This window comes from Sylvia atricapilla, chromosome 3, assembly GCF_009819655.1.
Source record: "Sylvia atricapilla isolate bSylAtr1 chromosome 3, bSylAtr1.pri, whole genome shotgun sequence".
NCBI lineage: Eukaryota > Metazoa > Chordata > Aves > Passeriformes > Sylviidae > Sylvia > Sylvia atricapilla.
The window spans coordinates 83352754-83373504 of NC_089142.1; the positions used below are offsets into that span (position 1 = coordinate 83352754).

At 45.9% G+C, this 20751-nt stretch overlaps 1 protein-coding gene across 1 annotated transcript in view; it reads right to left on the reverse strand.

Annotated features, from left to right (window-relative positions):
- Positions 1–20114, reverse strand: part of MDGA1 (MAM domain containing glycosylphosphatidylinositol anchor 1) — a 139015-nt gene extending 118901 nt beyond the window's left edge. The window contains 1 exon segment of the mRNA XM_066314371.1: positions 19731–20114. Coding sequence (XP_066170468.1) covers positions 19731–19857 — 127 coding nt within the window. The 5' untranslated portion in view covers positions 19858–20114.
- Positions 20115–20751: the final 637 nt, after the last annotated feature.

The window sequence follows — 20751 nt, forward strand, 5'->3', positions numbered from 1 at the left end:
GCCAGCTGTGGAGGGAGCCATCCAGCCATCCTCACAGGAAACCTGTTCCTGGCCACACATGGAGGGAAGGGATGGGCATGAGGCAGAAACCACTTTTGCCCTCTCTCTCCACCTCTTTAAAGGGCCACAGGAAGGGCAGCTTTCTCCTTTCTGGGGCAGCTTTGACATACCAGGCCTGTGTCCCCCGTGCTGAGGGGATGCAGCAAGCTGTGCCACTGCCCTCTCTGGCAAGCCTGCTCCAGCACCCAGAGAGGCACACGGAGGGTGCCCAGCTCACAGTTTCATCAGGCTTTTTTTTCCAGCCAGTTACCTGGCTTAAGCTTGATTCCCACTTGAGAAGCAGCACCCTACAAACCCCCCCTCTGTAGGCTGTGCAAATTGGAATACAAATCAGAGGAAAAAGCTTTCCTCTGTTTGAACAAATTGCTATAGATTCACCCCCGTCTCAGGTCAGAGCCCCCGATGGGAAATATTTTCACTGGCTGACTGCTAATAGACTCTGGAGCAGCCACTGGATCGATACCTGAATAAGAAAATTAGCCAAAGCACACAATCTGATTTTACCTTGTTTTGAATTACAGCAGGTTTGTGTTTATTTCACTCCCATTCCCCTCCTTCCCTCTCTAGCATGCTTCCCCCATCTTTGCTCCCTGGTTACCTATCTATCAAATTTAGTCAGATTTGTGGGAATATAATAAAGTACGTGCAGGAAGATGTAATGCCTTTTGAAAAATGTTTACATGCATTAATATTTTCTAGTGACACTGCAGCACTACCACTCCCTCAGAGGAGATAGTTCAGGAACAACAGCAAGATTTCCATGCATCCCCCTCAAAAAAGGCATATGCAAACAACTAAAAGAAAAAAAAAAAATCTTAAAAGTAGGATAGAGACTCAGCTGCACACTCCCTCTCAGAAAACCCAAGAGGTCAATAGCGAGGTCTCAGTACCAGGAATTTAATGTAATAATAGTGACAACAACAATAACAACAACAACAACATTGTCCTTTCATTCAGTGTTGGTAGCAATGGGGATGTGTAACCACACCTGGGCTATATTTCAGGTGCAGAGAGGAGAGACATGGACATCAGAAGTCATCCTGCTCTTTGAAAGACTTCACCAGCAAAGGGACAAGCAAAATGCTGCCTTTCACAGAGATTCAGTGGTGTATTTCTAACAGCTGAACATACGAACCATCCAACTTCCTAATCCTTTCTTGCTGGTTTAGAGCCTATTTCATTTTAATCTGGGAATGGCCCTAGAAGAAGGGGAGAGACAGAGAAACAGATCACAGATACTAAGCACATTAAAGAAAAAAAGCTGCCAGACCAACTGTTCAGATAGGGCATGTTGCCCAGATAAAATTCAGTGGGAGTAAAATAATTCCTTCTACTTCCTACCCCAGCATCCCACTCTTCATGCCACCTACAATTGTGTCAAATGAAGAGAGAAAGCGCGACTCAATCTTCAGCTTCCTGCTCCTGCACACCATGCTGTGAAGCAAAGCCACCAGCCGGGCACCCATGGAGAACTCGGAGCATAAAGAAACCCCGGAGCATTCAACGTGAGATGAGATTCCCCTGTTACATTAACACACCACAAGTGGCTTCGAACTAAACAGTCTGAGCAGAACCTCACACCATCCTCTTTATAAAGCTTCCCTGAGAAACTGCACGTCTTTCTTCCTACCCTGTCACTCACTGCTACACACTGGGGACAGGACCCTCTTCTTTTGACTTGGCACACAGCACAGGGCATCTGCTGGACATGCTCTGCTTTCTATTCAAGGAAACAGACTGGGTATGTCTGTTTCTATTTGTTACACACACAACTCTACAAAATCACTTGTGTGTGTAACAAATAAATATATATGTATTATACATACATGCAAATACACAAGAGTACATGTATACATATGCACACAAGCTATTTTACTCCCTATGATATGTGGTCAAGGGGTTTAATTGCCTTTCCCACTGTCTCCAATGCCATGTTTGTTCAATCTTCATGTTACACTCATGGAAGACGACTAAGTATAACCACATATTATGCTGTAGATAGTGGAATATGTACAAATGTCTACCAGCACATCTCCAGTTTCCCTCTTTGTCTGCAGCAGACTACAGGAGTTTGCTAATTACAGCATATTAATCAAGGATCTTTAAAGAGTAGCATAGGCCATAAATACCATGTGGCAAAGACAACCTCAATGAAAGAAAATAGAAAAGACATTTTTTTCAGAGAGCAGTACTTACAGTATGTGATATTGGATCAAGTCCAGCGAAGGACCACCAAAATGGCCAGGCAAGGTGGACCATATGGTATACGAAGAAAAGCTGAGAAAAATGTGGGTGGGTTTCTTTGGTTGGTTGGTTTGGTTTCTTTTCCTAAGTCTTAAAAAAAGACAAGGCAGAACTTACTGCTATTGCTTAATTGGGAAGGGGTGGATGGAAGGAAGATGGACACAGAGTCAGACTTTCCTCAGTGGTGCACAGGAAAAGAAGGGCAAAATCCACCAGACACAACACAGGAAATTCAGGACAGAATCCATTTCACCACAAAGCTGGTCAAACACCAGGAGAGGGGCCCAGAAGCTGTGTGGACCCTCCATCCTCAGGGAAGATCAAAGTTCTCTGGATGAGGTATTTAACATCCTGCCTTAACCTCTAACACCAAAGTAGCCCAGCTTTGAGCAGAGGGCTGCACCAGATGACTTTCACAGGTCCCTTCCAACTTCAATTATTCCATGATGTAAACACAAACAAAACCTGGAGATGTATAAAAAAAGGTAAATGCCAAAAGCACAATGGAGGACTGCCATGGACATCAGACTTGTTAGCGGATATTTTTCTTCTGACTTACTTGGTTTAGTTTGGTTGATTTTTAAGATTTGTTCCATTATTGCAGATGCTATCAGAGATTAACAAGGTTTTTTATGGTTCAGGGCCTCTAAGCCAGGCTGCAATCCAGGAAGCAGGAATTTTTGTCAGTCCTTTCACTGAGATTTAGACTGAGCCCTCAATTACAATTACTTTGGTGCGGATTTAAATCTCTGGACCTTGCTATCTCCCAGAAAAATGTAAGAGGAATGGAAAGTTACCACAGACTCAGTCCTGCCGAAACAGAACTTTTTCTCTTTTAAAAACAAACATCTATCTCTCTCTCTGCTCTGTTTACAGTGTTGATTTTCCCCACTAGGAAGCTGCTGTACCATAACCCTCCTTGAGGACCATAAAACCCAGAAAGAGCTTCTGGGAAGGTGGCCACAGAACTCCCAACACAACGCAAAATGTCACAGCTATCCCCGGGCAGGGATTCTAGAGGAATCTAGCAGATTATCAGAGACAAAAGCAGTTATTCCCCAATGGATGAGTGATGCCTTTGCCACAGTGCCTGCAACTGCACTGCCTGTCCAAGGCACCTGGCTGCTGCCATCCGAGGGGCTGCATGCTCCCAGGGGACAGCCTCCAAATACTGGGGAGGAAAAACAGAACAGCTATGAAAGGAGAAGAGTCATATTCCTGAGACTGCTGAAACATAAAAAAGGAAGGTCATTCTATGATTTAAGTAGGTGAGAGCCTCATGCAATTCTTTCCTTCAGAGAAAAGGACTGCACTTACCCCTATTCAACATAACTAACCCTGGATGCTGCAGAAGAGCTGCAGATTTGGATGTATTACTCACTGGTTACCAAAGAAACAACAATACACTGATCCAGCAGGAACGAATATTACAAGCACAATAGTATCTCGAGGAGACAGCTTCTTTCTTTCTCCATCTAGGGAAGTTCAGTGTCTGGAGGTTATTCTGTCCTGGAACATGTGGAAATTGAGTTCCAGCTTTGTCCCAGCATCAGCACTGGGCCAAGAGGTGCCCTGGCCCAGCTGAGCCCCACCAGGCAGGGCAGGGGAGGCACACCAGCTCCAGAAGCACTCACACACCTAGGGCCCGCATTTTTTCTTGGATGGTGATGAGATGATGGACAAGTGACCTAGGAATGTAACTGCCCAAGAAAGAGGCAATAAAAACACTTTAAAAATGAAATAAAGGCAACAACAGCAATAAATGCCTGTGTTAGGAATATAATTACCTGAATTTGTGTACGTAAACCAACTTGTTTAGTTGGAAAAGGAAGATGGTGAAGCTGGAAAGAAGTGTCTAAGAAGGAAGGCAGGATAAGGGAACACTGGGAATCTGAAAAAGCTATTTGACAGAAAAAAAGCCCAAAGCAGCTGACAGTAAGTTTGCTCTCTTGCTCTAAAATGGAAGCAATGATGAAAGCTCACACCAGCAAACACTATAGTAGAGACTGCTGCAGTGGCTACAGAATCCACCCTGGAAGACATCAGCCTTGCCTCAGATCCCAAATGACCTCACAAAGAGGCCCCAAGAGACACAGGAGCTGGCCCTTAAGCCCAGACCCCCAGCTCCACCATGACCACCAGCCCAGGTTCTCACCCCAGTGAGATGACACATTTAATGTCGAAAGTGTACAAATAAATACAAAAATATTAACAGAAAGGAGAGACATGGACACAGCAGAGATGACCATTCACTCTGGTCACCAGGGCAATCTAACCACATTACACCCAGGTCTTTCTCAGTTGTTTCTCTGCTGTGCTGAGCTCTCTGGTCACCATTCCTTCAGCAAGTGCTGAAGACAATCTGTGCTTCTCCACAAGTGTTCAAAAGCTTTGTGGAAGAGGGTCAGGAAAACACCCCTCATGAGCACTGTGCCTGCTATTTAATCTTATTCATACAAAAATATCAAACCAAGCTTCCAGCTGCTGTTTGCCTTCAGTATTGCAACTCACTACAAAAACATCACTTGAGTTTTCTTTGCTACTGCTTCAGCTGTAGGAATTTCCATTGTATCTGGAATTAGCATGCAGGAAGCAGGGAAAAGGACCTTCTTCAGTTGCAGACCTCTTAAAGGATTATGTTGACATACTCACTTTATGTGTGAAAGCATACAGTCCCTTCCTTTGCAAACCCCTCTCTCTCAGAGCCAATATGTGTATTTAAAATAATGTACCCCTTTAATACAGCTTTTATTCTTCAAACAAGTATTATTTTAAGCACAGTGAATTCAGGAAGAATTCTGAAGGTGAAGCAATGGGAACTGAGGAAAGAGAGAAGGCAAATTGGAAGATGATGGTGACAATGGGACAAAGACTCTCCCCCAGCAGGCCCTTATCTCCAAAACAAAGTGAGATCCTGAACACCAGCTCTATTTATGTCCCTTCCTTCTAGCTGTACTTTTTAAGGACACCAGAAAAGTTAGGGAACAAACACAGGTGACAAAGGCAAGGAGAAAAAACTTCAACAACTGTAGTGCAATTGAGCAACAGAAAGGAAAAATTCCTCTTATTCTGGAATAAGAGTCCTGTGGGAAAGCAAAGGATGGAGAAAATAAAAAAGAAATCCAAATAATTCTTGCCAGCTATCTCCAAGTCACTTCAAGACAGCAAGGAGAGACAGGCCTGCAATCACTAGAAAAGGATATTTGAGTGGTATTACATAACAGATAAAAGAGCCAAAAAACTTTTGGGCTAGAAAAGACTGCTTTTCCCATTATTCCAAACTGGCCAATGGTAGTGTGGGCATAACTTGCAGAGAGTTAAGCTCTGTAGTTCAAGTATAAGAATTATGCTATTCTGGAATAATCACAAGCACAATCCAAGTCCTCCAGAGTAGGGGTGTTTGAAATCCAAGTGCCCAGACACTTTTCAAACCAAGAGAAGCAAGAAATTCTCCTACAGAAATGACCATCTTGACAGAGGGGGTATGACTGACACTGAAGAAGGCTTGAAGCATCAGTACCTTGTTATCTAGAAGTCTCTCATACCTTTTCTGTGAGTCTCCCATGGGCAGCTCCATGCAGCTCTTGCTCTTTCTCTCCTTCTCGCTTTCTTCTGCAGTTCCAGCTCACTCCTTCCTGTCCCTAGCCCGGCCACCTAACCCTGTCTGTCCCTCACACAACCTCCTGTCCCTTCCTCCTCACAGCACAGCCAGCAGACTTCAGCTGAACTCTCCCCCACCTAACCCACTCTTCTATCACATCCAGAGCTGGGAAGGCAAGGCTGTTCCCACTCTTTGGTAATTAACACAGCAATTTACTGGGGGCAAGAGTGCCTTCAGCATTACCTCTATCTGTCTTCCCATACCATCTCAGAAGGCAGATCCCAAACCCAGTGACTACAGTGCTTGGCCATTCTGGCAGCACGTTACCTGGCAAGGTAAGTCTCGAGGCACTGCACTCTGGTTAGACAAAGCCAGCACACTTTCTGAAGAGTGTTCACAATCCAGGATGCTCTGTGCCTGATCTGCCATCAGGTTCTCCAGCAGCAGCTCACCAAAGGCAGCTCAGTGAGTGCCTGAAAGTGACAGCAGAGCGCTGACCAGGCAGTGATGAAAAGATGCTCACCAATGCAGCCAAGTGGAAACTAAACTGAAGTCTAAAACCAAAAATGTCTTGAGTGAAAATTTAATGGTGATGGGGTGGGGGAAAAAAATCAGATGCCCACGAAAACTAGTAATTCAGGACATCACACAAAAATTGTTGCTGCCCTGTCTACGCCACCTCCCTTCACATCCTGATGAAATCACCTCACTGAGATCACCAAGTTCATCTCCAAAACCTCTGTCTGAGGCAGATAAATGGCACCATCTTCCATTCACACAAGCAGAAGGGCAGAGGAAACAAACAGATTTGAACATTTTTTTGTGATTTAAAGTGAGTTTATTTGTTGCTGGTTGTTGTGTTTCAGGGTTTTTTCCTACTTGGCTTACACTGAAGTCTTTAAAATAAAAACGTCATAAAGGCAGACTGACAGCAACAGGAACCAAGTCATTATGTGCAGTATTTTAGGCCAGTGTTTTTATGAGAGCAACAGCTCAGTTGGATTTAACTCCCTTGCCTTGGAATTAAAATGCTATCTACAGGAGTAGCACAGCAGAGCCAAAAATTGCATCCAGGAAAGTGAATCCTCTAAGATTTCCTCCACTCTGCTTCTAACTTCTTTTTTCCCTGAGGATCTGAGGAAACTCAAGCATTTCTCCTGGTCAGGCAGTAGCAGAGGCTTGAGTCAGAGTTTGGCCAGCAGTTTCTGCTGACAGATCACAGGCACAAGGGCTGCCTGCTCACACCCACACATAGCAGCATCACTTCTCCTGGGCTAGTGAGTAAAAAGTCATCTGTGTCATCAAGGTGAGCAGGTGTGACAAAGCACATATGAGAGCTAAGATATCAACAAAAATCCAATCAGCCAAACTCACCTCAAAAACAAACTACAATGACTCGCTGGATCAGACAAAGAGGGAGAAATCCAACACAGGAAAAATCAGTTAGTTCAGCAGCTGATCCCCTTAATTACAAACTATCACCCATTTGACACCACGCTGGGATTTGGGCTCCAGCCTTGTTGTCATCTACATTTGTTCACCCACAGACAACAGCAATGCTCACAGAGCATGTGGGACCCTAAAAGAAGGTATCTAGAAGTACATCCACAATTGCTACATTTATCCCACTCTTTCTTGCAATGGAGGTGCTAAGATAAAAACCCTTCTATATCACCCTGAACTTACAGCTATTGCTTTCTGGCAGATGTACAATCCTGCTCAGGAAAGGCCTCTGTCTGATGGGGATGGCAGTTCCCACTTGCTCTTCCAATCCTTCATTTTCAACAGCAACAATGTCATGGGTATTATCGTGAGATCAATGAAAGAAAGAAATATTCTCATTTCTCAAACTTACACACCATCAACAGCATCCATTTTTTTTTTTTTTTTTTTTTTTTTTTTACATCCAGCAATAGCTAGAAACATTTCCTTCTCATTTCCCTGTCTACCTCACCAAGAACATCCCAGATCCTAGTACTTTTTGGCATTTTTCCCTGTTTCTTCCTTCTGCAAAGTTTTGATTTAGGGCTAGCAAGCAAAAAGCTCACAAGCATTCCTTCCCCCAACATCTTCCCTTACTGCTTCCTCTAGACTTGCTCTGAGACAATCAAATGTAATTCTTAAATTAAACTCTGTCTATTAGACATCAGTTCTGCTGGAGCTTTATGGCCCACTGTTCTCTGCAAGGAAACAAAGTCTGCGATGCTGTGATGAGGGGCTGGTTCCTCTTTTTTCCCTACTGCTCTTTTAAGTGTCTTTACAGAATGCTCTGCTGACCCAACTGAAGCTGAGTGACAAGCAGCTGATCTACTGCCTTTTACCCAATGTCTCCTATCTAAAACCAACTCCTTAAGCAAGCCATATGCTGCAAACATACTTTGAAATGTCTCCATAATAATCCAAGAAGCAGAACTGTTTGTCAAATAGCACAGGCACTACTGCTGGCCACTTGGAATAACCATCAGCCACAAGTAGGTACATATGCTCATTGTGATCTGCAAAAATCAGCCTGGCATCTTTGCCAAGGCTTAGCAAATGCCAGAGTGGTTTCTGGTTTCAGTAACTAACATTCACTTTGGCTAATTTCTCCTTCTACATGAAGTTCCAAGCCTGATTACCAACCACAAATATGTAGCAAATTGCTTCTTTCAATTTGTTGCAGTGATATTCATGCCTCTCACCCAACATCCCGACATGAAAGATTTATGGTATTAATCATGCACATCATAGTAAACAGTCATTCTCTACTGTCAATTGAATTTTTCTGCTGAAATAAGGATGAAAGTGCTGAGCTGCTTATCGTTTGACCAGCCAGAACACAAACTATTATTTGTGCTATTTTAACCAAAGCTGGGGCTTAGTTTCTATGGGTAACGTCTTCAGATGCAGCTACACGGTACAGGAGCTTGACTATCCTATTTTGAAAAAAACAATTTAGAAACTTAATCACAGCTAAATGCAGGGCTTGTCTATGCAAGGAGCTATTCAGAAATAGAAAATTAATGATTAATTCCAGACCTGTTGTTCAGAGGTTCTCTTTCACCACAGTAAACTGCATTAAGTCAGTTTACACTCTATGCTTGCTTGAAAAACACTACAGATCTAAAGGAATCCTGGCATTTGACTTGCTAGAGTTCACAGCTATGGGATTGCAGCATTTAAGCTGCTGCAGCCATCAAACTTAGAACTGCACCCCAATAAGCCAGCTTGTTGGATTTAGAGGATTCCCAGGCAGTGGCGCAGGCAGCAGTTGAGTCGAGTCTACTTGTTTGCACTGCAACCCAAAAGGACGCATGAACCCAGTGTAGATGCCTCACAGTTTATTTTTTAAGGGGTCAAGCACAGTATGTCGCTGCTGAGTGACCCCAGGCACGGGGGCTCAGCACACACCACAGGGCTCACTCAGGATGTTGCACGAGTGGCTGGAGCACAGGCCAGGCTGAGCTCCATGCTGTTACTGCTGCACTGCAATCAGTAACCAAAATTGCTAATTTAAAGCCAGCTCAAGAATGCACCCAGAAGCCACAGTCCTACTTCTGTGTAGGCGTAGTGTGTGTGCACTGTAAGTCAAACTGTCAAACAAACACCACTGACACCAAGTCCTTTTGGTCTTCATTAGCATTTGGGGAACAAACACTAGAAATTTCTCTCTGTCTTCATACTTGTAAGAAAACTAGGAATACAGTTTAGCACATACTTAAAATGACAAAATGTGTTGGAATATTCATATATCCTTTCTGCTTCTTCAAAAGCTGTGCTCTGCTCTGGCATCCAGCCATATTTGATTCATAGCACTTGATATCACAACTTCTTCTTCGTCCTAGGTACTGTCCCTAATCGTGTACCTGCTTTTCTTCCCATCTGTCCTGGGTTGTAGTTTAGGGTGTATTCTATCACCATCTTCAGTTAATGGCCCATCAATGCCTTTTGCATGACTCAGAGATAACTCCCTCCGGGCGTTATCTCTCTCTTTAATGGGCCATTAAGGCTCTCTTCCATGACTCATCATCCCATTGTGAGATGCTCCGCCCATGGGGAAGAGCCAAGCATTCTCACCTGGATATAAGCTGGGATTTGGGACAGTAGAAGCAGCCCTCTCCCACTGGATTCCCAGAGGACCGGAGCTACCAGACCTTTCTACAAGATTTCTGTTTCAGGAAGACCACCTCGTCTGGACTGTTTCCATCACCCTGATCAGGTTGTATTCTGACTCTGTCACTGGTTTTTCTTTTTGTATTTATTTTATTTTATTCTATTTTATTTTCCTTTTCTTCTCATTAAATTTTATTTCTAACTTAGAGCCTCTTACTTGGTTTGTTTTTAAACCACAACACCATCCCAAATCTTTGCTCTCTCATGGCAAACACACTCTTTCTGGCTTTCCACTGGGTACCATCAATAGTCATTTAACATCCTGCATTCATGACAGAAGTTTTCCATAGCAGGAAATACTGCTTCTTTGATCAAGTGCAAAATAATTTAAATTGTTGCAGTGAGTCAATACTTTCCAAAACTGATCCTTCTGCAAATCCAAGCACAGCAAAGCTATGTGTGTACCCACAACTGAAAGATTTCTGGCTCTTCCAGTGCTGTACAGTAAGGGTCAACTTGTAGACCTCCAAAGGGTGTCCTAAAATAAATCCCAACCTGTGTTAAAGATGAGCTAAATTAGCAGTGAATGACAAAACATGGTTTTGTTTCCTGACTAAAAAAGCTTGATTCAGCAATAACTGGATCACAGCCTATTTTCAATGGCTTATGCCTCCTTATGGAGGATGTATTTACCTTGGATCTATCAGCCACAGGGATTGCACTTAATATCAGCTGCACTTTAACAGAGAAAACAATGGTTAAAACTTTGCTGATGTTCGATTCTCCATTCTGCCATGGGCAAATCACTTAATCTCCATCTCATTTCCTCACACACAGAGTGGAATGACCAGGCAATAGAAACATTGTAAAGGTGGAAGTTCATAGATATTAAAAGGATGGGAGACACATAAGCCCACAAGAAATCTTACATGTACACTGTGAGAAGGATTTTCAGGGTCTATCAACTGCAGAAGCCCCTATCCTTAAACATTCTTAACACCCCAGCTGTATTCACTTGACTGGCAGGGGAATTCAGTCTCCCATCCCCAGCTGGCTCTTGCTGCTCAGGTTACTTTTATGAGCCTCAAATTCTCACTTTTCTGCTATTTTGAGGAATGCTCCAAGTCAGAATAATCCATTTATTAAACTTAAGAAAAGACACTCGTTCTTCACTCTAAATCTATGAATGCCTTTTCCTGCCATGCAAGGCACGCAACAAGCACCAGAAGGTGAAAGAGTATTTGTAAGCAAAACCCATTTTGACATGTTTCTCAAACATCTGTCTGAATCACATCTTTGTTTTTCCTTTTTATTTCATCACAAAGGCACACAAGAAATGCACAAGATTCCCATCCACATTTATTTTAAAACAATTTACGCTAATTAGTGAAGGACCATTTCCTTCCGAATCAGAAGCAGCAATAGCAAGCAGTTACTCTTGTATTAAATGTCCACCTGCAGACATCCTAAAGCTTTTCTCACAGCTTGACTTTAGCTTTCAATGTTTTGTCAGTTCTTCTTTAGGCAACATTTGCTAATTCGTCTTCAGAAACTGCCGTTCTTACTGCACCTTTGTCAATTGCTATCCTAACCCTGCTATTTCCATTTACATGAACCCAGCAAAAGTACCTGGATGCCATTTGTCCTACACTACGGCTCACAGTGGAGAGAAACCATAAGCCAGCGGATCACAGCCAGGAGGATTTTTAGTTATATTGGTGGTGTCTCCCCTTTGCAAGCTAAAGCAAAGGGTAACAGCCACGAGCGATTTGCAGCATGAGTGAAAAAGGAGCCACAAGAAAGCAAGAGGCTGGCCAGAGAAATAAAAGCTGCTTGAGGTCCTTGCTTGCCGCCTTGATGCACACTCTCCCTGGAGATCTGCAGCCCAGCACAGAGCTGTGACCTGCTCACAGAGCACTGCTGGTGATTTCACATCATCAGGCCACTCCAGCACCACGGCTGTCCCCAGTGGGCTGTCCTGCCTTATTCACAACCACTGAAATATATAACTGGCTATGCATATGTCCCTTGCTAGCACAATACTGAGAACACTGAGTCCTTTACAGAAGGAGCATCCTTCTCAGAGGAGTTCAAGCATTACTAGAACCATAAAGCTCTCTGTTCATTTTGGGAACACAGTCACAAGCACACACTGGAGTAACCACATTGCTTAGTCTAAAAGAACAAGTGGAAAATTTAAAGAACTAATCATTATATTCAGCTACCTCTCTACTTCCCTGCTTAACTTCAGGTGTCTACTTTTGCCAGCCACGGGCCACAGTATTTGAGCATGAAAACAAAAGTTTTAGTAGTCAGAAGCTAACCTTGGATACAGCATGGCAAATACAGTGGTGCAAAGAACTCCCTGCAGGGAGCCGCAATGCTCAGAAGACACTGTTGCTCTAGGCTAGGGTCCCTAAGCCATGTTTTCCCCGGGCCAAAGCACCAGCATCAATCCTATACCTCTGCTGTGGGCCACAGCTTTGCTGTGTCACGGAACCAAGGCTATAGATATATCACAGCACTAACGACCCCAACGGAGAACTTTAAAGCCCAATAGTCAGACATTGCCTTGCTGTCTTTTCTTCCTCTCCCAGAGCAAGGCCATGCCAAAGTATCCCTCTTCCCTCAAAGCCATTCAGATTGCTTTAATCCTACCTTTCCAAGAACCAAAACCAACCAACCAAAAGCCCAAGCAAACAAAACAAAACAAAAATCGCCAAGCCACAACTACAGATATTTTAAGGGAAAACAAATTTAAAAATGAAGGTAAACCTAATGAAGGATTTAAGCGATCCTTTTGTATATCCTGTAATCGCTTTTTTTGTATAATCTTTGTTTGGAAATGGAAATGAAGGCGTGGAAATTTGGAAATGGACAAGAAAGAGTGGAAGAATAGCATGCTCATGATCCATGAGAGAGTGGGAGAGGAAGGAGAAAGAGGAAAACAAATAGAAAAGGGGAAATAGTAAATACATATATATGTGTGTGTGTGTGTGTGTGTGTGTGTGTGTGTATATAAAGGGGAGGGCGGGCCTTGGTTATGTAGTGCTTGGGTACAATTTGACAGAGCTCCAGATCCGAAGATCCGAAAACAAACCCGCGACAGATGCAAAGCCACACGCAGGCAGCCAGCGCCAAAACCTGGACGCGGCAGCTCCATCGCGCACAGCCTGCCGGAAGACGCCGGGAAGATGGACAGCGGGATCCCGCCCGAAGTCCGCCACGGGAGGAACGAGCCGCCTCCGGCTGTTCCCGTGAGGAACGAGCCGGCCCACGCGTGTCCCGAGGAATGGCCGGCCCGGCTCTCCCGGGAAAGGGGCGCTCGCCGGGCGCTCCCGGCGGGGCCGCGCAGAGCCTCCCTCTGCCGGGCAGCGGCGGAGGCGCGACCCCGCCGCCCAGCTGTGCTCCGCAGCCACAGCTGGAGAGGAGCCCGCCCGCAGCACGGGGAAGGACGGGCAGCCTTCTCCTCGGCTGGGAGGGGAAGCAGGAGCCGCCTGCGGCGGCGCTTTGTGCCTGGGCAGAAGTCACGGAAAAGAAGCGAGAGTCTAAACCTTCGTCCCGAGAAACACCTGACGCTGGGCACAAAGGCTCCCTGCCTCCCATCGTGTGCTGTCCCAGCTAACCTGGTGGTAACAGCCCTTCTCCCGCTTGAATTTCGTTGAGACAAGATCAGCTGTCCTTTTCTTGCTCCACTTCTCGAGCTCTTTCGTAGCTCTTTTGAGTCTCAGCTCCATGGGTTGTCACACATTTATTTTCTTCTTTTAAACAGTAGGCAAGTGCTGAGCCATAAGAAACAAACTTTTCTTGTTCCTTCAATAACCTTCGCCAAATGAGAGGCAGATGAAAGCTCTTTTTTTTTTTTTTTTAAATTCATGTACTTTGGATCCTACCAGAGCAGAGATCTCACCAGTTAAACGTGGGCACAGAGACATAAAACACACAAATTCTCCTTTTCCACTTCTCAACACATCACTCTCTCTGGTGGATCCTGAAGGCCTTCCCAGATCAGCATTCCACTGTGTGCCATCAATGCCATAGCTCTCCCCTTTCCTGTACCACACCAGACAGCATTAAGTGTCTGGGACACAGGCACTTGGTGTGTTCACCTTGACTGCTTGAGAGCAGAAATAGTACCCACAGCCTCTCCAAGAACAAACCAACATTATCCACTGTCTCTTGTCTAGAGGGCTCATCTTTCCCACAGCAAAACACAGCCCTTTCTGACAAGACAACATAGCAACCCCTCTGCACAAAAAACCCAGCATCTCACCTGATGAGATCTTCACCAATGAACTGCCTCTCCAGAGCTACACATACAAACCAGTTGCCTGTGGACTTACCTTACGCCACCTAAAGAAGTTTTTCCCGGTAGGGTTTGGGACATTTCCATGAAGAGAGTAAGGAACACCCTCCACCCCAAGCTGCCTTTCACTAGTAGAAATGCATCTCTCTCTATTGCTTTTATCAGCACACTGGCCCTGGGCAGAAGGCAATTTTCCCTCACCCCCACCTCTGCCCTCCTGATAACAAGCCATAGCCATGCAGGCATGGTCCTTAGCTTAATGCTAATCGACTATGCTTAATGAACCAGTGTGTGTGGAGGGAGAGACTGGAAGCCTGAAACCACAGTATTCAAGTAAGCAGAATAGCAGTAACTCATCAAAACACAGGTAAAACAGTAGGGCTTCTGGTTGATGGGAAGTGTCACAAGATCCCTGAGTTACCAGCATGGAAATCATTTTTATCTTTACTTTAAAATAAGAACAGCAGCCTCAGCAGCACAGCATCCCTTACTGCCACTACTGAATTACTGTCTTGAACCTCCAGGGCCATCTTCTGCTGCATCTTCCACTTATTGGGAGTCACTTACCTACCTCCCCCTCTTTCAAATTCATCTGAAATCATATATATATATTTCAGAAACTCCAGTCTGAACCTGACACGGTGATAATTTTAAAAGCTGTGCTGCTCATGTCAAATTATTCAACATCTGTCTTCATGTTCCCACAAAAATTAGCATAGGATGGTGGTTTCTGATGACACCTATAGTGAAATATTTTGACTTCATCCAGCAAGTTGCAAACAACCTGTCAAGAGGATAATGTCAGTTTTCTAGTACTGCATATTAAAGTCAATTGAGGGCTTATCTGGTGTGTGAAGCTACTGACCTGACCTAAAACCAGAGGCTCTAGTGTCACAGAAGAGTGAATCTGACACATTACAACTGAAGAAAAGCAAGGCATTCTGAAGGACTGAGCTAGACAGATTTAATGCCTTGACCTTAAAGAGCTGATCAAGAACTGTGCAAATCTTGGACCAGCCCAGTCCAATGGTGAAACTACGCCTATGGCAGTCCAGTTAGAAAACTCATTCCTCAAAAGAATGTGTACAGCCTAGGCAAACACAGATTAAAGAGCTGGAAAACAAGCTCTTTAATTGAGAAAGAGAAATGATTGAGCACAGAGGATGTGTGTACATCCATGAATATCTGTACACACACACACACACACATATATTTAGTTTAGAGGGCCACTGTGCTCAAGCATTGCATTTTCCCAACACAGTCAGCCAAGAAATGGCTCACAGGAGCCGGCTCCATCATTCCTGTAGCAATCTCTTCAGCTTCTAAAGACACAAGGTGCACTGAGATGACAGCAAGGCAGCTGAAGAGCTCCATGTCTTGGCCCCCTGCTACAGCTGGCAAAACAGCTCTAGGCAGAGGCACATGAGAGGGATGGATTCAGATCAGCACACTTCAGGTGACATTGGAGTGCCTGTGCCCCAGAAACTGTCAGCAGAAGACATGGATACATACAAGGAGGTGTGAGGCAGCCAACATAGAGAAGAACTCTAGGAAAAGTGGTTTTACTTGGGAAAAAAAAAAAAAAAAAAAAAAAAAAAAAAAAGAGCAGGAAACAAATCATGTCATGTACATGAAATGAAAAAATGTGGATGTTTATGGCCTAAACACTGGATATGTTTTACCATGACACTCCTCTATCACAGACACAAGAAAACAGTCACTAGTTTGGTTTGTTTGGTGTTTTTTGGTTGGGGTTTTTTTTGTTTGGTTTGGGTTTTTTGGGGGGTTTTTTGCTGTCTGTACTGGCATCTCAGGGATCATTCAACGTGATGGTGTCTCTTAAAGAGCCTTTACAGGTAATTTATTTCCCACCTCCAAGGCCTGGGCAGGACTACTTGACACTCCAAGTGCTTCACCCAGTCAGTTTCAAGTGCAGCCCATCCAATCCCTCTGATGATGGTGCCAGGCAGCTTTCCTTGCTGTCCAGCTTAGACATCTCCTTTTATTCCATTTCCACCACCCTGCTGTATGCAGCCCCTCACCACACACTGTGATGCCCATTCCCACAACCTCTTTTCTGCAGCTGAATTAGGAGAGGCAGGGGACAAAACATCCCACTTTCTTATTCTGCCTGGAAGACTGCTGCCTATCAGTGGGACTGTGCTAATTGCAAAACAGCCCAAAAATGTTAATTATACACTGCACATGGAGGAAGTACAGCAGCAGCACTGTGCACACCAAACCAGAGCTACCCAAGTCCTGGAATCTAGACGGCAGTCGGAGGCAAGAGGCATACTCTTCCCTTTGAATGCCACCACCACGCCCCAATCCTTCCCCCTCAGTCTAACTTACAGTTTTTTAAGTGTGGATAACTCCGAGCCTTGAAGGGTAAGTCCCGTCTCCTTACCTCTTTCTTCCTTCTTCTTCCTCAATTCTGACATTTTCTAGAGATCTATTACAGCTGGCTTCTCATCTTGACCAGCAGCACTAACACACCAGGACTGAAAAGCACATGCAGTCTGGGAAATAGGCTACCACAAAAGACTGATAAAAGTTGCCTCTTGGCAGCCTGCTGAATTGCCTTCCCCATCAGGCCAGCCTTGTCTAACTGCAACAAACAAGGCTGAAAGAATGGGATCAGCTAATGAGAAGAGGGTTTCAGACACACTTCAGTCATTACAACAAATGCCAATTTATATAACAAGCCTCTTCAGGTAGCAGGCAAAAAGCACCTTGACTCCTAATTAAATTGCACCTCGATTGCAAATGCTTCTTTCCCAGAACCCCCCTTATACGCATTTTATTTATACCATTCATCTCAATAAACCTCTCCAACAACTGTGCTCTCCCAGACAGAGGTCTTTTGTGCGCATCCATGTGGGTGTCTTATTTAAAGGGTACATCACATGGATACTTTATCTTGTTTAATCTGATTTAATCTCAGGAGATTTGCTAAAGTAAAATATATTTATAGACCCATATAGATGCCTCCCCAGTCTCCACTGCCAATATGCAAAGGCAGGGAAAGAGATCTGAGCCATGACACTTGAGTACCAATAATTTTTGGTGCCACATGAGATCAAGATTCATAACACAGAATGCTGAAGTACAGTTTAAAGCTATGGCAAGAGACCAATATAGAGGAAAAACCCAAGTGGAGGAGGGACTAATTTCTAATCCTGCTTTTTATTTATCTTTGCGCATATAAGAATACTAATCCAACTCTGCTTGAGCCATCAGTAACAGCAATCTCACGTCCAAAGAAACAGTGCCGGCTGCAGAAGGCATGAAATCAGCCCAGGGTAGAGGACTGAAGTCACAATTGGTAAGGACAATATGAAAACTATTAGTCACCGTCCAAGTTTGCAGCGTGCTGATTCCACGAGACACTGCTCTGGGCTGCAGTCAGCAACAACTGCGTATTAGGGCTCCTGTTGTTCGACAGTTTGAAGAGGTAGGGGTGGGAAGAGGAAGGAAGACACCAGATTTCCCCTTTGTGTGGTTAAGTGAGAGAACAGATAGAAGTAGTGGACCATTTTGGCTTAAAAGGATGCCTTCATCTTAGTGTATGCCTGCATCTGTGCTTTCTTTTGTACACAGCTTCTTCAATCTCTCTCTGAGAGAAAAAGACAAAAACATCAGTGAGTTATTCTGAAGATCTAGTGGCAGCAACTCTGTCAAATGCAAGTTCACTGAAGTGTATGAAAAAATACAACAGGCACATTCTAAAGCACATTCAAGTAAACCTGCTTTTAAGCTCTGTCCCTCTTGCTACAGTCCTAAGCAGTGAGTTCATTCTACAGAAACTGACAGCTATTCAGTAGCAAACACACTGAAGTGAAATAATGAAAGTTCAGCTAGAAGCAGATTACCTGTTTTAAAGGATTAAATTATATGCCCTGACCAGGTTTCTGTACCACAAACTCATTCTATTCCTCATCTTTCCAGCCTTTCAAGGGTCATATAATTTTTGTCTGGATATGCAGACTGGGAGAAAACACATACACTGAGAAGAAGAAAGAAAAAATAAAGGAAGCTAAACACCCTCTATTTAAAACCGTTATTTTACAAAACAGACCCAAACTCAAATTAACATCCCAGTCCTCAAGGAGAAAGGAGGAATTGTTTCCATTAAAGAAATACATCATTAAAAAGTGACCTACAAAGACTTACCCATAGTCAGTGAGACTGAACTGATCTTTGCCAGAGCTCACACAAGAGACTGGCTGCGTGCTGTTAAAAAAGAGGGAGCGGGGGGGCTGGATTCTCTCACTGGGGTCTCTCTTCAGAGCTCAGAGAGCTTGGCTTGTTAGAGGCAGTGGCATGCCTTCCAGAAGGACTTAACAGCAACGCACAACTGAGTTGTAAGCCAAGATAAAGCCGGCTTGTTATGAGAGACAAGTCTTGTGGGTTGCTTTTATTTATTTTTTCCCAGTGTATTGGAAATGCAGACCTTGTAAAGCAAGAATTCAGACAAGGCTGGGAGAGGGAAAGGGGGGCTGCACGTCTGACTAAAGTAAATCCAGGGTGTTCTTTCAGCCCCGGGGCTTGTGCTCAGCGGCTCGGGGTGTCATCCCCCGCCTCTGCCCTCGCACTGAGGGGCTGCGGAAGCCAAACCTCTCACGAGGAGACCACCCGAGCTCGCCATTTGCCACCCTGCCTGCAAACAAGGAGAGGAAGTACGCTCCATAAATGCAAAAATAATAAATAATAGGGGAAAAAAGGAAAAAAAAATCAAGCTCGGCATCACCTCTGCCACAGACCACCACCCACCCATCTCCATCACCTTAAGAAGAAAATCAGCAGCAAAGTTCCACGGGGTGCAAGACCAGGCTCGCCTCGCCCCCGGGGGAGCCGGCGGGGCTGGCCGTGGGGAGCAGCGGCCCCGCGGAGCCGGGCGGAGCCGTGCCGGCGGCGGGAGCGCGCAGCCCCCGGCACCCAGCGAACGAGGGCGGGCAGCCCGTCTCCCTGCCTCCCCGTGCCGCTGGCCCGGAGAGCGAGGAAACCCGCAAGCGCATCGCCGAGAAGGGATCCTCCGTCCTCCCCCTGCCCCAAGGAAAACGCAACTCGGAGGTGCTCCCGGAGCCGCCCCCGCCGGCAGCAGCGTGGCGTCCCCACGCGAGGCGGGTGGGGAGAGGGGAGGCAGGGCCGGGGCTCCAGTCGCTCCCCCGGCGGCAGTCCCGCCGGCGTCCCTGCGTGCCATCTCGGCGGACTCGAACATGGGAGGCGGCCAGAGGTTACGGCGAGGAATTATGAAGTAGAAGCCCTATTGCTGCGTCAGTCTCTCCGCTCAGGCTGAGACGAGGTTCAGCGGCATCATTTACTTTCTCCTGCAGGTGCTTTTTAACTTTGATCCCACCGCCGCCGTCTGCGCTCTCGCCCCCCACCCCTCATCCCTCCTTCGCAAACAGCGACAGCGTCTCTTACCGTACACCCCTTGTCCCCTGCTGTACACCGGCACCAGAGACAGGAATAAAAAACAGATCATGTCCATCTTCAAGGCAGAGCCTTCATCGCCGGCGAAGAAAAACAGCCAAAACAGCTCAGGCAGCATCCGGCGGGGGAGCAAGGAGCAGCCGAAAGCCTCCTGAAACGCCGCCCCATGCGCCCCGCTCCGCGCCGGGCACCGGCGCCCCTCGGGCGGAGGAAGGGACCCCCCACACAGGGGACGCCTGGGGGTAAAATTTAAAATTTAGGGAGAAAAAAAAAAAAAAAAAGAAAGAAGGAAAAAAATGAGGGAGAGAGCGAGAGAAGGAGGCAGGGAGGGCAGAAACGCAGAGTGCCGCTTCCCGCTTCCCCTCGCCAGGTTGCTCGAGGATCTCCAGGCGAACAGGCAGCCGCGCCCGCACTCGGGGTACGGGGAAAGGCCAGCCCGGGGGCGCCGGGCCAGCACCGGGCTAGGGCAGGAGCGGGGCCCGGGCCAGCCCGGCACTATCCCCCGATCTCTGCGGAAAGCGGGCTCCTTTGTTCAGCGGGATCTGCCGAGCGCTGCCCCAAGTCCCGCGCTGCCCGAAGTGCTGCCAACTGGGGCCAACTTGAGTGAGTCCGCACCCTCCCTCCTCCTAACGAGGCTCTGGCCGCAGTCCCTGGAGCGGACGGGGAGAAAGGAGAAGGAGGTGGAGAAAAAGGGGGGAAGCGAGGGTGGGGGGTAGGAGCCAGCTGCTGAAAGGCGGAGGAAGGGATAGGTGATTCTCGCTCCTCTTTTCCAGATCTTCTGAGGAGGGGATTGCTGTAATTAATCAAATCCAGGAAGGATTTTTTTTTTTTTTTTTTTTTAAAGCGGCTCCCAAGAGCTCTCCCAGCTGCACTGCACCGCCCCAACCAGCCTGAAGGGAGAAGCAGCCGAGGAGCAGACAGACCACGCACCCTCGCTGCGCCTGCAGCTCTGCCCGGCTCTCCTCGCCTCCTCCCCAGCCTGCCAGGTCCTTCGTCCTTCAAAACTTTCCTT